The sequence below is a fragment of the Kogia breviceps genome, chromosome 7 (genome assembly GCF_026419965.1).
Source record: "Kogia breviceps isolate mKogBre1 chromosome 7, mKogBre1 haplotype 1, whole genome shotgun sequence".
NCBI lineage: Eukaryota > Metazoa > Chordata > Mammalia > Artiodactyla > Physeteridae > Kogia > Kogia breviceps.
The window spans coordinates 77,253,400-77,269,929 of NC_081316.1; the positions used below are offsets into that span (position 1 = coordinate 77,253,400).

Here is a 16,530-nt window from a genome sequence, read left to right on the forward strand (position 1 = left end):
GAACCCGTGTCCCCTGCATCCCCCCCCACCCCGCCTCAACCACTGCGCCACCAGGGAAGCCCCAAACACTTTAAAAATTTACATCATTTTAGTCACACAGCTAGTATGTGAGGTTACTCAGAGCAAGTGTTTTCCTCCTGTTTTGTAGATAAGGAACCTGAGGGAACTTCCCTGGCGGTCCAGTGGTTAAGACTCCATGTTTCCAAGGCAGGGGGCACGGGTTTGATCCCTGGTCGGGGAACTAAGATCCCACAAGCCACGTGGTGTGGTCAAAAATAAATGCGTACATACATACATACATACGTACATGCATATGTACATACATGTATTTAACCATTCTTTATTTTATTTATTTATTTATTTATTTTGTTTTTGTGGTACGTGGGCCTCTCACTGCTGTGGCCTCTCCCTTTGCGGAGCACAGGCTCCGGACGCGCAGGCTCAGCGGCCATGGCTTACGGGATCAGCCGCTCTACGGCATGTGGGATCTTCCCGGACCGGGGCACGAACCCGTGTCCTCTGCATCGGCAGGCGGATTCTCAACCACTGCGCCACCAGGGAAGCCCTAACCATTCTTTAAAAAAAAAAAAAGAACCTGAAGCTCAGAGAATTCAGGTGACTTTGCTCATGAACTCTTCCAGGAAGTGATGGAACCAGAACCACAGCAGAACCCAGGTCTCTAGACTCTTGGTCTAGGGTACGATTTTTGCCTTATGGGAGAGGGCTTTAGGGACTAACAGCCGTGCTGGGCTGCACTAAGTGCTTTGTGTACCTTTCTGTGTTGTTCTTCAGGTCACATGGCACAAAGAGAGAGACAATGAAGTCTGTAAACAATGCCCTGAGGAGTCATAAGGAGACCTAGGTTTTAATCATTTATTTCTGTATTCATTCATTTAGTCACTTAGCACAAATACATTAATTCCTACTAAATTCTAGATGCAGTACAAAGAGCAAGGGATATCAAGATTAATAAGACCCTGTCACCACCTTCAAGTAGCTTCACTCATAGTCTAGTGAGGGAGGCAGGTGAGGAAAAATATAGTCCAGTAAAGTGTTACAAGTACCGTAACAGAGAGTTTTCCAGGCACAGTGGAGGCATCAAAAACCAGACATCTCCACCCGGGTGGGGGGTGGGGTGAAGAGAGATTCCATAGAGGAGTTACAGAGACATGTAAGTGGACACAAGGCAGCACCGCAGGCAAAGGAAATATTGAATGCGTGAAGGCCTAAAGTTGTGAAAAGCAAGGAGTTTGATGTGACTAAGAGTGGGACGCAGATTTGTTTGGAGGCAAAGACAAGTATGAAATGATAAAGTTAAAATAGGGACCAGATCATGGGGGCCTTGTGATCCATGCCAATGAACTTGCATTTCATTCTGTATATAGTGGGGAGTTTGAAGCATGATGAGTTTTGTATTTTTGAAAGATGTCAGGAGATGAGAGGGTGGACTTGGAACTGGGTTAAGACCGAAGGCAGAGAGAGAAGTTGAGAGCTTGTTTGAATGGTCCCGGTAGATAAGATCTGAATCAAGGCAGCAGCAGTAGCAGTGGGAATGGCACAGGAGGGACAGATCTGAGAGATATGAAGGTGGTAGAATTGATAGGACTTAGGCACTGAGTAGATCATTGAGGTTGGGGAGGAAGCTGGATCCAGATGCTTGAAGGACAGGAAGAAAGAACATCTCTGGATCTTTTCTTCCCTCTGTGGAATGAATTGGAAATATATGCAGGAGTCAAAGCCACGGTGAAGGAAGCATAAAGCAGCATAGGAACGAGATCGTGTGAGAAAACACTGAGCCTGGGTACGTGGGAATGAGAGCAAATGGGGTTGTTCAGTCTAAGGCGCCCCTTGTAGATGGGCATTGGGTCCCCAGCCCTTCACTGCCTGCTCACTGCCTGCACTTATACTCTTGTCCTGCATTAACGGCTTTTTCCCTCTCTACTGGATTATTCCAGTCATCATTTAAGCATGCTGTAATAACTCTGAGCTCAAACCCACCAACAAAACGCTCTGTACCCCACATTCCCCTCTAACTACCACCTCGTTGCCTTGTTCCCCCTTTAGGGAAACCCTTTGAAAGAGCTGTCCGAGCTCTTTATCTCCGCTTTCTCTCTTCCATTTCTTGAATTCCTTCCAGTCAGGCTTCCCTCCCTACCTTTCCACCAGAACCTCTCTTCTCAACCAGTCCTTAATGCCTCAAATAGTACCTGGTATAGAGCTGGTGCTCAGTAAATACTGGTTGAATGGATGGAGAACCAAGGTGTGTCTTAAGCCTGGTACAGTTAGCACACTGTGGCCTGGGGAGTAGGTGGCTTCCTTTGTTCCCTTGTTCAGGGTTCAGGGGAGGGTGGCAAGGAGCTGTCCAAGAGCCCTGAAGAAGTGAAGCTGGAGAGAGTCAGTGGCAGAATGGGAGACCAGACCCAAAAGAAGGCTTTGCTCAGGTGCTTGGCTTTCTAAGGCAGCCTGGGTACCAGCACTGTCATTCTCTTGGCCGTAGTCTTTCTTTGTCCAACAGGGGAAGAATTGCTTTCAATTCCGACCTCAGTTTGAGGAACTGGGAAACAACTAGAAAGTGAAACTGAAGCCCAAGAGTGAGCGCCCTCTCCCATCCATGCCAAGGAGGTGCCACTGGTTGTGTAAACTCACTGTCACAAGGACTCACGCATCCTGACTGCTAGCCCCCAGTGTGTGTTCCTCCTTAAGCCTCCCTGTTCTCTAGGTAACAGATTCTCCTGAGCCCTCCCTCAACCTGCGAGCAAGCACTGATGGAAGCTGACTCTTGGGATTGCAGGACTAGCTTCACTTCTAGGGAGTGTTCAGGGGAGACTCCCAAAAGAGTGCCAGAGCCTCGAGTAGGGCGAGAGGGAGAGGGGGAGAGGGATGCAGTCCAAACATTCAGACCTTGGCAGCTGGTCTGTAGGGAAGCGGAGGAAGAGAGAGGTATGGGGATCGAAGGCCCAGGGCCCTGGTCCTGCACTGGGGTGGGGAGGGCCAATTACACACAGTGCCTTTCCCACAACATCATTTTACTATTGCATTGTAGCAAACCACCCTAAGACTTAGTGGGCTAGAACAATCTGTGATTTCTCGTGTTTCTGTGCATTCACTGGGAAGTTCCTCTACTGGCTTCCCCTGGGCTCGCTCATGTAACTGGTTCAGTTGGGTCCAAGATGACCTCAACATGTGTCAGGCCCATGTGGTGGATGGCTGTCGCCTGAGGGACCTCAGTGATGTTGCGCGGCCTCTCCTCCTCTGAAACACTAGACTGACTTTCTTACGTGACAGTCTCAGGGCAGCGTTCCAAGCGCATGAAGCTGAACTGCAAGGCTTCTTGAGGCCTCAAGTTTGGAGCGGAGACAACTTATTTTCCACCATATTCTATTCATCAAAGCAAATCACAAAGTCAGCCTCGATTCAAGGGGCAGAAGAATAGACTCAACCTTTTGATAGCATGAGCTGCAAAGGATTTATGGCCATATTTAATTTACTCCTTTCCCCTCACACCCCAAATGTTTAGAATCCAAGGACAGAGGTAAACTGTTTTAAAAAGTTTGCCAAGTGATTATTCTGATTAGGCAGGTCCTTGTTAATATTAGTAATTATTAAGCTAAGATTGAGTACTAGTGTGAGCCGCTGAGCTCAACACTTGATGCGTATTGTCTCTATTCCTTACAACAATCCTCTGAGATATGTGTCCTTTTTACCTCCATTTTACAGATAAGGAAACTGAGGCTTAGAGAAAGTTATTTGCTCAAAGTCATGTAACTCGTTAGTAGTTGCTGTGCTGGAACTTAAACCCAGCAACTGTGATGTTCTTACCCTCTACTGAGAACAACTGGCCTAGATAACCTGGTGAAAAACTCACTACTAATAATTAACAGTAATAATGAGTTACAGTGTATGACATCGTTTCATATCTGTAGTCACATGTGCCCGTTACAACAACCCTGTGATACAGTTAGAACAATTCTGAGGAATGAAACTGGCAGCTCAAAGGGAGTGTGTGGCTTTGCCTATGGTCACATTCCTGATAACAGGTAGAATCAGAAACATGTAGAGAGATGCAGTGAGTTCTACCCTCAGGTGAGCATGTGGAGCCCCATGAGGGCAGGGCCTTATCTATGATCGTGGAGTGAGTGAACACTGCCTTCTCTGTGATGAACCGGCTTATGCCTGGGCTCCAGGTCAGCATAGGCAGGCCCCCTTTTCACCCCGAGTTGCTGGAACACATTGGGCCTGGCCTGTGTGGGGTGGCTGGGCGAGGGGCACTTGCAGCTCTGGGCCTCAGATCAGCAAAGATCCGAAGACCAGGACCTTTAACGGAAAGGACCAGTCTCTTCTCTGTTTTATCCTTCACCAGAGGAGAAAAACTAAACCTCAGTTAAAGCAGACTAGGCATTGAGAGAATGTCTTAACTTGTGGGAATTTCTCCATGTTTGAACTACTGAGGGAAGTTACAGAATCATCCTTACTGAAATCATTGGAAGCATGCTGGCATCAAACAGACCAGAGGTTCTCACCTTTTTTCTGTCCCCCTGTGGGAGCCACCCCCCCGCAGCCCCCCGTAGGTGGCTTCATGGACCGGTGAATTCTCACCTTGAGGGTTAAAGAGATACATCGCTAGGGGAGCATTTATCAAAATGTCTGGAGAAATGAGGCATATGTAGTTTGAAAAGGCTTCCTAAAAGATTCTGCGTCTCATTAGGTACTGGCCATCACCAACTAGAATTCAAGCTTCATGAGGACATGAATTTTTGTCTCTTGTTTATTTTTGTATCTAGCATGTAGAACAGGGCCTGGCACATAGTAGGTGCTCACTAAGTATTTATTAAATGAATAAACACATGATAAGGTCATCCTCTATAAAAGCCATCTTCTCCCACCTCCAACTGAGAATAACTGAAACATAGAGTCCTTTGTGTAGCCCGGACACTTGTTGGCTTGTAGGGCTGGACTGATGATGACCTTTTGCATCCATGGTTCTGTGAAAAAAGTGAGGGGCCTGGGCCTTTCTCGATCGTGAGTCGGTTGGGCTGTCCCCAGGCTCAAGCTTGGCTCATTGCCCTACCACTGCCTACCCTAGGGAGTACCGAGGCTTACTCTTTTCACACCTCCTCACCGAGCAGAGTGTCTTTGGTCATCGGCTTGGCTGGGCACCGAATTTCTCTCATCTGTGCCCATGTACACGTGGGAGGGTTCTTGTTTGACTTGCCCTTTTAAAAACAACTTAAGCATGTTGAGGTTTCCTGTTGATCGGGGGCAGCCAGAGGCTATGACCCAACAGGGAATTGCTGGCCAATCCCTGACTCACCCGAGCTGTAGTTTTCTGTGTGTGATGGAGCAGTGACTGCAGCCTGGCTCAGGGGCAGCTGGCTGCGTTCCGCGGGTGGCGTGGCACTCTGGAGCCTGCGAGCCTGGACCGCTTGGCTTTGAGGGCCACGGCATTAGGGTCAGGTAGGCCTCGGTAGCATGCAGTGTTGGCAAAGCCCTGCTGTCTTTGAACTAAAACGGTTTGGGAAAAATTCTGAAAGTTGACAGTGATGACCCTAGTAGACAACTAGAAAAGTGTGCTGAAGAGGAAGTATGCCCATGGTTCTCTTCGGTAAGCTCACCTTTACCTTTTCTTGTCTTTATTTGTTCATCATTTACTGAGCACCTTCTAGACACTGAGTATGTGTCCCTCCACCTGGAAGAAATCGTGGTCCAGTAGGGAAGACTAAGAGGTTCCCTGATACTTACAAATGCTACATTGGAGACAAGGCTGTGCTCAGTGCTGCTGGGATTTCTGCTGACCTATGTCTGGGGGGCCGGGCAGTTCACAAAGATGGCAGAGGCCACTGCTTCCTCTTTAGAGCAGCAGTCTAGTGTAGTCCTGGCTTCACCACGTACCAGCTAGAGACCTTGAATGAGATATTTAATCTTTGTATGCCTCAAGTGTTTTTCATTTGCAAAATGAAGATGATAATAATAAAGTATAATAATATGACAGAGTTTTTGTGAAGATTCAGTGAGTAAATATAGGTAAAAGCATTTATTTAGAACTGTTCCCGATAGTTGCTAAGACCAGGGTGTTGATTTGGAGCTGGGGAATGGCTGATGCTTGTTTGATATGATGCCACCGCTAGAGGCTAGAGCTGCGACGGAGCTGGTCTCCCATCCCCATTAGCCTCCTCATTGAGAGCGTGGAAAGGATTCTTTCTTGAAGGGCCCTCCTTATCCTTTTGAGACCTTCAGGAATCTGAGTTCTGATCAAGACCCAAGCTGAGGTGCGGTATCTTGAGTTTAGTAGCAGAAGCCTCAGAGGAGATGGGGCTTGTCAAGGAGGTAGATCAAAGGACTTGAGTGCATATATGGGGCCACTTTGGGAAGTGGCATGCTGGAGATGCTTTGTAGCAGTTCATAAGAGTTGATCATTAGTGTTTCTTCCCAAGTCCACATCCAATGAGGTCACATTGCTGGTTTGAAATCAGCCGTAGTAGGAATATTTATACTGTGGGAAGTTGGCAGACGCTACATATCTATGCTTTCTCACCCAAGGAGCCGATTGTTACACACTTAGCAGCACACTACTGATCTTACTGTTCTCTGATTGGCAGATGTGGACTTTGGGGATGCCCTGGCCTGTCATAGAACTGGCTTCTGTTGCAGACAGTACGCAGGGTCTCTAGGGATGAATTGGGCAGAGAGGACCGTTGAGTTTAGCCTACTGTGGATAAGGAGCTGTTTCTTTCCTTGAGGACAGCCTTGGAAGGTCCGTTACTTGCATACAGTACTTAGAGCTTGCGAGTCCTATAGGAAAGGGATGCTGAGCTCTTTAAGAATGAAACAGTTGGGCTTCCCTGGTGGCGCAGTGGTTGAGAATCCGCCTGCCGATGCAGGGGTCACGGGTTCGTGCCCTGGTCCGGGAAGATCCCACATGCCGCGGAGCAACTAAGCCCGTGAGCCATGGCCGCTAGGCTTGCGCGTCCGGAGCCTGTGCTCCAAAAAAAAAAAAAAAAAAAAAAAAGAATGAAACAGTGTTGTCAGGCCACTCACTGCCATTTTCTCTTCTTCTTTTTTTTTTTTCTCTTAGGTCTCAGTCAGTCTCTCCACCTCCAGTTCTCTCACCACCGAGGAGTCCCATCTACCCGCTCAGTGACAGTGAAACGTCAGCCTGCAGGTACCCAAGCCGCTGCAGTTCCCGGCTGCTCCTCAAGGACTGGCATCCCCGTGATCCTTCACCCCCAAATCCTCAAGCCCCCTCCCCAGACACTTCAACACCCATCTGTCCCCTCAAGGCCACCAGCTTCAGTTATTTGGACAGAAGCCCTTCGGTGTGCAAGAGAGAGGACCAGAAGGAGAATGTCCAGGGGGCAGCCCAGGATGTAGAGGGAGTAGCTGCTTGCCTCCCCCTCGCCCAGAGCACTCCGTCCCTGGGGTCAGCAGCAGGCCCACGGAGCATCTTTCTGAACCGCACCGGCCCCCGTGCTCACAGCCTGGGCATCCGGGAGAAGATTTCAGCATGGGAGGGTCGCCGAGAGGCTTCGCCCAGGATGAGCGTTTGTGGAGAGAAGCGGGAGGGCTCTGGGGGTGAGTGGGTGGCCAGTGAGGGCTGCCCCAGTGTGGGCTGTCCCAGTGTGGTGCCGTCCCCCTGCAGCTCAGAAAAGACCTTCGACTTCAAGGGCCTCCGGAGGATGAGCAGGACCTTCTCCGAGTGTTCCTACCCTGAGACCGAGGAGGAGGGAGAGGCACTCCCTGTCCGGGACTCTTGCTACCGTCTGGAGAAACGGCCGGGCCGGAGTGAGCCCAGTGCCTTCCTCAGGGGGCACGGCAGCAGGAAGGAGAGCTCAGCGGTGCTGAGTCGGATCCAGAAAATTGAACAGGCCCTGAAGGAGCAGCCGGGTGGGGGGCTTCCCCAGCTCCCCAGCAGCTGCTACAGTGTAGACCGAGGGAGAAGGAAGACCGAGATCTTGGGCACCTTGGAGGAACCGACAGGGAGCACCAGTGTGAGCGCTGGCAGCCGGGCAGGAGGAGTGGCTGGAGTTGGGGGGGAGGCGGGCTCACCCCCGGAGAGGGAAGGTAGTGGCTCCACTAAGCCGGGGACCCCTGGAAATAGCCCGACCTCCCAGCTGCTGCCATCGAAGAGCTCCCCTGATCCCGCTGTGAACCCTGTCCCCAAACCCAAGCGCACCTTTGAATATGAGGCTGACAAGAACCCCAAGAGTAAGCCAAGCAATGGTCTACCTCCTTCAGCCACACCTGCTGCTCCACCCCCCCTGCCCTCCACCCCAGCCCCACCGGTCACCCGGAGACCCAAGAAGGACATGCGTGGTCACCGCAAGTCCCAGAGCAGGTAACGAGTGCCCCTCCGGAGACATAGAGCTGGGCACAGCGCCTTTCTCGTCAGTAGAGGATGCAGAAGCAGACTGTAGCTGTGGGTCGCAGTCAGTGGCGCTTTATAAGTTCCGGAGCACCAAATAGTGTTAGGTGAAGCATGAGCTAGGTGAGAAAGATTGATCTGCTCTTGCACGGTAAGGATCCTTGAACGTGAGTGGGGGGCTGAAAGCGCTTCTTCCAAATGCCGTGTGCTGAACATGCTGGCTGGCTTTGGCCTTTGGAGTAGAGCCCTGTTGGAACTTCCTCTGTGCGAAGGGTAGGGCCACCTTACTTTTAGATAGAGTTGGCAGTCCCTTGAGGACTAGTAAGATCTTAGCCTCATAACTACCTGAAATGCCAGCTAGAGATGTATTTCTTTGCCTGAGGCATTATCTAAATATTGCATGTTACCGTTAACACAGAACTGTTGACACATTTAACGTGATTTCCTCTTTCCTGAGGGCTGCCTGGCCATACAGGACCCCTGGGCTTATATGAAGAGGGTTTCTTTGGATCCTGAAAGGGGAGACTGATGGAAAAAGGAGAGAAATAACATTTCATCTGCTTCTTGGCCATGTCCAAGAAGGACCTGGTCACATTGGTTTCCTGGTCAGTCTCAGCATTCCTGACACTGGAGTACCCGGGCCATCTCCACAATTGTAGTGGCTTGGGAGCTGCAGCAGCTGGAGTTGGTGCAAGATGACAGGCATCTTGTTCTCTGAATTGGAGCAGGCTGGGAGCCAGCTTCCTTTGGAAGGCCTGTCCTCCTACCCCTCCCTGCCTTTCTCTTCTAACGCAGAGTCAGGTGGGCATTCAGGTTTTGTTTGGCTTCTGGGGATTCTTCAATCTGACCCCACAGTTCAGGCTTCCATCCAGCATATCCCATCTCATGTAGAAACTTTCCTGCCATGTGCAGAGAGGAAGACATCACAAAGGTTCAGACTCATGAGCCAGATGAGCCCTTGGCTAAAGGTAATCCCATGTTTTGGCCCACCTCAGCATGCTCACGGACTCTTGACGTCAAGCCTGCCAAGAGTGTTTGCTTCGTCTTTAGTCATCCGTTTCTAGAAATACCTGTGTAGAGCCTGCTGTGCACCAAGCCTTTGTGCTGGTCAAGGGGACACAGGGGCACATAAGATGTGGCTCTTGCATTCAAGGAGTTGGTGATCTGGTGCAGGAGATAGATGTATAAATAAATCATAGATGCTATGCTGCGTGCCCTGATCCACGTCTGGGTGGGATGCTGCAGAAACCTAGAGGAAGGGGCGTCTGAGTGCGGAGTGGGGGAAGCCTCTTCAGAGAGGGAGTTGCTGAGCTAGATTTAGAAGAGCAAGAAGCATTTAGCTAGGTGAAAAAAGGGGATGGGAGGAGGTTACATCAACCTGAAGGTTCTACGCATACACACACATTACATTTATAATATATACACACGCATATACCATATATGGTGGAGTCACTTCCAGTAAGAATTAACAGCAAATTTAAATCTCTGCTCTTAGGAAAAAAAAAGAAAAGAAAAGAAAAAGAAAAACAATTCAAAAAGCACAGGCTGTTTTATTTGCCTTTCCACACAGTGAGCATATTCCCCTGAGGAGCATGAAATAGTAAGTTTGTATCTGTTGTGCCAGGTACGATTCTTGTATTTAATATACGTTTTTATTTAAGAAAAAAATACAAGCCATATATTTCTGCTATTCAACCAAAGAGAAAGAAATCTGTTTTTAACTGACTATATCCGTTATAATGAAAGACAGTGTGTTGGTCCTCGACATGGAACTTTCCTGAGGGATTTTCAAGGATAATTTGGCTGAACGTGATTTGTGTCATTTGCTGATTTGAGAACTGCTTGCATAAGATGCTGACTCCACCATATACATCAGTGAAAGCTTGCTCTCAGACCAGCAGTGGTCTGCGGGCCAACATTCAGGAACGACTGTGCTCAGCCATTGGGTGTTTAGCTGGTTGAGAAGTCTGGGCCAGTGACAGAGAGATCTGGGAGTCATCGTGGTAGAAATGGTAGATATGGTGATGGTCGTCAATATTGGGGCCCCAGAAAGTGCAGAGTGAGAAAGAGAGTCCTGAAGACAGGACTCTGAGACCGTGGCATTGAAAAGGCAAGCAGAAAAGGGGATCCCTCACAGGAGCTTGAGACGCAGTTGAAAACTAGGAGGGACCGTGTCACAGAGAGGAGGGAGGAGAGGGCCAACGTGAGGTGTTTGGCTGTGTCGAGGGCTGCACAGTAGCTGGGCAAGCTGAGAACAAGATGTGGCCTTTAGGACACTTTTAGTCCTTGACTTGCACCCCAGGGCCCTCGGGGTGTTGTTCATTAAACGAGAGAGAAAAGACTGCATCGGCTGAAAGGTCTAGTGGCTCCCAAAGATGAGGGAGGTGTTAACGGTTGAGAGGAGGGATTCAGTCAGTGCACTTCCTTCTCTCCCTCCCTGGGAGGGACCTGCCTTGGAGAGGGAAAGGATGCAGCTGGGACCAAGCCTTAGACATTGAAGGGAAGAACCTCCCTGATGAAGGGGAGGAGTAGAGGATACTGTGGGCTCAGGGTGTCTGAGAAGCTAACCAGCTGTAGTTTTGAAATTCTGCAGTAGAAGGGAAGGTTATTTGAGGGATGGAAAGGAGCAGGTGACGAGCTGAAGGGAAGCTGGGTCGTGGAAGTAGCTGCTGGCTGCAACTGCCCCCTCCTAGTTCCGCCTCAGAAGTGGTGTGATTTGTTTTGAGGGCTCAGCGCCTTCTTTTTTCAACAAACCACCCACCACCAGCTGCTTCCCCAACCCCCAAACAGCCCTGAGCATCACCCATCCAATGTTGAGCCCTTACTGCCTACTTAGTGCTGGAGACCTTGCTCGGATACAGGCATGATGTGAGACTCTTAAGAGCAGGTGAGGCACTCAGTTCCTCTGGTAATGGCAGATACTTCTCAAAAATGATGTTCTCCGGGGCTTGGAGGCCCAAGTCAAAAGCTCAGACCCTGGAGTGTCAGACATCCTGGGCGAGTCTTACCTCTATCAGTGCATCTCCCTGAGCCTCCAGCTAATCAGTCTTAAAAGTGGCATGATACCTAGTAACAGCATTGTGAAGATTAATGGGCTAACATGTGTAGAGCATATGACACAGCACCTGACACATAACATCCCTTTCAGCTGTGGTAGTTACTGGTATTATTTGCAGGCACCGGGGCTGGGACCTTTCAGACCATCTATCTCTTCATTTGGATGGCAAGTTTGGATCCATCTTGATGCTTTGCTCCGTAGCTCGTTTTGTGAGGAGGACCTCCGGTCTTTGCTCTTGCCCTTGGCCATTTCCCACCAGGGCAGCAGGAGTCGGGTTCTGCCGGAATGACTCAAACTCTTTGTTATCCACAGAAAATCCTTTGAGTTTGAGGATGCATCCAGTCTCCAGTCCCTGTACCCCTCTTCTCCCACTGAGAATGGTACTGAGAGCCAACCCAAGTTTGGATCCAAAAGCACTTTAGAAGAGAATGCCTATGAAGATATTGTGGGTAAGCAGGGGTAGAGTGGGGGGCCGGTTTGTCTGTGGTGCTGCAGAAGAATGGCTGCAGGAGGGGCACTTCCAGGTTCCACTTCATTCGCTGTGGGCAGACCTGGCCCAGCTTCTGGAACTTCTCCAGGAAACGGCCATCAGAGAAAGCAGCTTAAAAGACTGAGCAGCTAAGAGGTTAAAGCCTGGCCTTGAATGAATTGGAACCCAAAGGGCTTCTGGGACCACAAGAAGGGGGAAACCACATCATCCTTTCCTTTTATTTTCGAAAGGCTTTGGAGTCCAACAGGTGCCCTTTCTTAGCTGTGTATCCTTAGGCAAATCACTTCACTTTTTTGAAACCTTTCCTCTTATGAAATGGTGATGATGATATTTAGATGGTAGCAACAACAATAATAATAGTAATAGCACTTCACAGGATTATTTTTAGGATTAAATGAGATAAAATATATATCAAAGTATCTAGCACAATGCCTGGTCCTTAATATGTATCTCTCCTACTCTTCCCTTAAAGTAAGTGGTGTCAAGAACTGTGAAAGTATCTGAGATTTCACTCTGCTTGCAAGCTAACAAGTCTAGCCTGCCCCAGTTCACAGATGCTGGCAGAAGACACAGACGCTTGGATCACAGACAGAGGACTTTGTTACTCATGGCACAGCAGGCCACGTGAGCTTGATGTTCACATGGGTTCCCCTTGCTCCCCAGTCCCATGCGGCAGTGGGGAGGAGGTCCAGGTAGAGGCTGCACACGTGGTGGGTCTGCATCCCAGCTGAGGAACCTCAAGCTTAGGAAACCCCAAGCTTTTCAAGGGGCTGCTAGCAAACCTTTGCCCCATCAGGAGACTTTATCCTTTTTATTCTGGTCAGCAAACAAATCTGCCTCTGCCCTGGAGGGAGACACTTGTCTTCCAAGGCTGTTTGCTCTATAAACATCTTTGAAAAGATAGTCTGGAACTGTTAATTCCTCCTGCTCAGAAGGTCAGAAATGTAGGACACCGTGGAGAATGGCCCTCCAACAACTGGGAGGATGTTGTGTTGGCAAACTTGTGTTTGAGCAACAGCACAAAGCCACTTGTCTAGGCTGGGTTGGGTTTATTTTTGGCTTTTATTTTAATTCTGGCCTCATTCTCTTCAGTGGGGCCTTCAGTTTTGTTCAAGTAAAGCATGTATCTCAGCGTAGGTCTCTGAAGAGAAAGGAAGGTCAAGTGCCCTTGCCCTTGACCTCATCCGCCCTCATCTCTGTCTCTGTGTTATCTCTGCCTTAGGCCGGGGTGGGGGGCTGAAGAACATAGTCTTAGGGAACATGATGCAGAGAGGAGTGGCCCTAGTGGAGAACCCTCCAGATAAGACTGTGGCATCTTCGGAAGAGAGGGTCCTCTATTCCCTCATTTGATTGGAGCCATCAGTTTCCCAGTTTTCTCCGTACAACTTGCTGGGCCAGGATTTCTGGGGAGCCAGCAGCAGTGCTCAGGTCCACACAGGCACTGCTTTCCCAGGATGGGAGTGTATAGTATGTAGGCGTCCGAAATTCGGTCATATCAGAAGGACTGTGGGAACGAGATTCCCCAGAACAGCAAACAGGTTTGGGGAGAGAGGCCTCTTCCTTTACTACTGGGAAAAAGCTTTGTATGCACGGTCGCCCAGAGCTGTGGGGATCAGGGGCACAGCCCCATCTGCCTCCCACCCCTGAGCAGGGTACAGGTCTGTTTCCTCTAGTTTGAGAGGAATTGTCATGTGTCATTGCTGCCCAGCGCCCTCGGGAGCACCCGGTGTGGCTGCCGCAGGGGACAGGACAGACCCCAGATTTCAGCTCCCCTGCTCAGGATCCAGGCGCTGCCAACACTGGAGCCTCACTGCTCTCTCTTCTCTGAGGAGGCTTTGCAGCCTTTCTGTGCTGCCCAGGGATCTCATGCGGGGGAATGTTCTTGCATCAGCTGAGCTGGAATAGAGAAAGGGCTGCTTCAACCGTTTCTCCCTGTCCCGAGTTCCATGACCGCAGGCCTCTGTTCGGGGTTGTCTGGGGAGAAACGGTGCGTGGTGTGTGGGAGGCGTGGTGGGCGGTGAGAATTTTGGAGGCACCGTTCTGGGCAACAGAACCGTTCTCTGGGTGTCCTGAGGTCAGGTTAGAAGAGGAAAGGGGAGACAATTGTGTCTGAGCCTCAGCCTCCTCACTCAGTGGCGGGGACTTCCGGCCACTTCGAGGTGTTGCTCAAGGAGGCAAGAAAACAGAGGAGCAGCTTGGGTGCTTCTTAGCTGGACGAGCCAGAAGCTAGCGGTGAGGCTGGTATGAGGTGAGGTTGGGACTGGGGCATGTTCCTTAGCTGCTCAGCTAGCTTCTGGGTCTTTGGAGTGTTGTGTAGAGAGTGGGGGAAGAGAGATGGGGCGGAGGTAGGAGGGAGGGCACCTGTGTGTTTTGTGTTGCCCTTGTGGTGTGAGGGTAGGGTGGGTTTCAGCGTCTCCGGTTGTTCAGTGCCCTGGGCACGTTTTCTTCCTTCAGTATCCCCATAGCAGCCCCATCTGAACTTCTAGACCTGACCAGGGAGGCTAGAGGGAAGTACAAGGGAGAATATCTCTCTTTCTCTCAGATTCTGGTTGACTTACCCTTTCTCCTTCCCTGGCGACAGGCCCAAGAATTTGGACCCACCCCCGTAAAGGCTTTGGTGGGGGGCCCTTGTTGCTGAACTCTGAATGTCACTTTCACTTTTGCCTCCGATTGACCAGTGCCTGACTTCCTGGGAGCCTTCTCTGTCTTCTTGGCCCAGCCTGTGCTCTGCGAGGCTGAGGTGTTCGGGTTTGGACTATCCAGCTCTTTCTTGTGCTGCCTCCCTTGCCCAGGGCCAGACAGAGCTTTGTTCTGGGGGTGTGATAATTGGGCTTTGGCAGGAGGTGGGCACGGGCCAGAGCTCCTGTGCTGAGTCTTTGTCTCGGGGACCAGACCATTGGTCTGGAGTTCCTGGTCTGTAAGAGGCTGAGGGCCAGCTGGCCCAGAGACTAATGTGTCTTCTCCGTGAGCCCTGGACCTGAACGAGGGGCCCTGGGGAGTGTGCTAACCTCCTGCCCATACCAGGCATGACACCTTGGGAACTGGGGTGAGATACTTCAAAACAGGCTGAGGTTATCTTGCTAATTTGCAGTAGAGTGGTTCAGAAATAAAGTTACTGCCATGTTGCTTAGTGGGGCTGGTTAATTCTTGCCTGTCCAATTTGACATCTGCCTCTGGAAGACGCTGCTATCCTACAAAGCCTTATAATCATTTGCGTTCTGAGCCTGACAGTTAAAAATGCACCCAAGGAAGCAGCTTATTAGAGAGTTATGTGGAGTGGCCTCGGCGCCTGACCAAGGAGCCTGGGCTGCATTCCTGCAGAGATTCCCACTCCCATCAGCTAGCTGGGGCTGAGGGAGAGTTTCCAGGAAATTGAGTGGAGTGGGAGCTGGGGACAGAGCCAGTCAGCCTTACTGCAAAGCTTTTTGAGCCTCTGCTCTTTCTGCCTTCTTCTCTCATTTGTCCCAAGGCTGGTAAACAGAGACATCTAACAGCATAGAGGCTGCTGTGCAGAGGTACAGTCCAGGGAACGGTGCCTGGGCAGTTGGTAAATGTTGTCCAACCTGGGAGGGTGGTAACAACTGGCCCCTTAGAGCTCCCCATCTGATGTGCTATGTATTGTCAGGGGAGTTGGGCCCCTAATCTGGCCCTGTCTCCACTGTGCGAGGGAGGGGAAGAGGCTGAGAACCAGGAGAAACAGCTGGTTGGAAGCAGGAGAGGGCTGGGGAGGGAGGCTGCAGACCCATGGCCCTAGCCATGGGTGTGGTCTGGGAAGCTTAAGATTCCATTTGGGGAAATTCTCAGTGCTTGTGCACAGACACACACCCCTTCTCTAACTGGTTCTTCCAGTTGTGCGTTTGTTGGGGGGTGGGGTGCTTGGCACCTGTGTTTAGTGACCAAAGGAGACATGGGGAGGAGTGGGGGCAGGGCTAGGTGGGACTGGTTCTTCCTTCAAGAGGATCCATATGATAAGTCTGGGCTCTGACCAGCGCCCTTAAAAGAGTGCAAAGCAGAAATTCTTGGCGATGCCCCTGTCCCTTGTCTCATCAGCAAAGCTGGGAAAGGTTGAGACCTCTGGCTTCCACAGCTGGGCTTGATGAGATGGAGCTGCTCAGGCCAGGCCTCAGGGGAGGAGGGCCTACCTCTTCTCTCTCTCCAAGGGCACCGTGGAGGGACCTCGAGGAAGCTGCGTGGGCAAGAATGCAGGTGAAAGTCTTGAGGTCTGCCAGGCTTCCGGTCTCCCATCCATGTCCCCGCCAAAGCTTCCCCAGGTTTCTCCCCTCGGCTCCAGCTTCTTCCGCTTCGCTGTGGCTCTGCTCCTCCAGAGAAGGTTCTGAGCCCGGCTCTCCAGCCCTCCTCCTCTCCCAGCTCTGAGCCTTGCTTTGGGGTTGATTTGCTCTCAGCAGATTCCATTTAGTGGCTCTAGGCCTCGGGGACTGCTTGGTCTCTGCACATCCCCATCCCCTGGGCACCCTTACTCCCTGGACAGATGGCTGGGAGTGTCTCCGTGAGGCAGCTCCAGAAGGATAGTCAGAACAGTCCAGGAAGCTAAGAGTAATAGGTGAATGGGGGCTGTGAAGGGCCCAAGCTAAGGCTGGGAGGCAGGGCTTGGGCCAGGGCCAG

General features: G+C 50.7%; 1 protein-coding gene across 15 annotated transcripts in view; it reads left to right on the forward strand.

Moving 5' to 3' along the window:
* DENND2B (DENN domain containing 2B) overlaps positions 1-16,530 on the forward strand; it is a 178,963-nt gene that overhangs the window by 136,100 nt on the left and 26,333 nt on the right. For 13 of the 15 annotated variants that reach the window (XM_067038671.1, XM_067038670.1, XM_067038666.1 and 10 more), the window contains 2 exons: positions 7,073-8,332; positions 11,730-11,866. In XM_067038671.1, the coding sequence (XP_066894772.1) occupies positions 7,073-8,332; positions 11,730-11,866 (1,397 nt within the window). The remainder of the gene's footprint in view (positions 1-7,072; positions 8,333-11,729; positions 11,867-16,530) is intronic. The other 2 variants (XM_067038675.1, XM_067038676.1) reach the window with 1 other exon arrangement.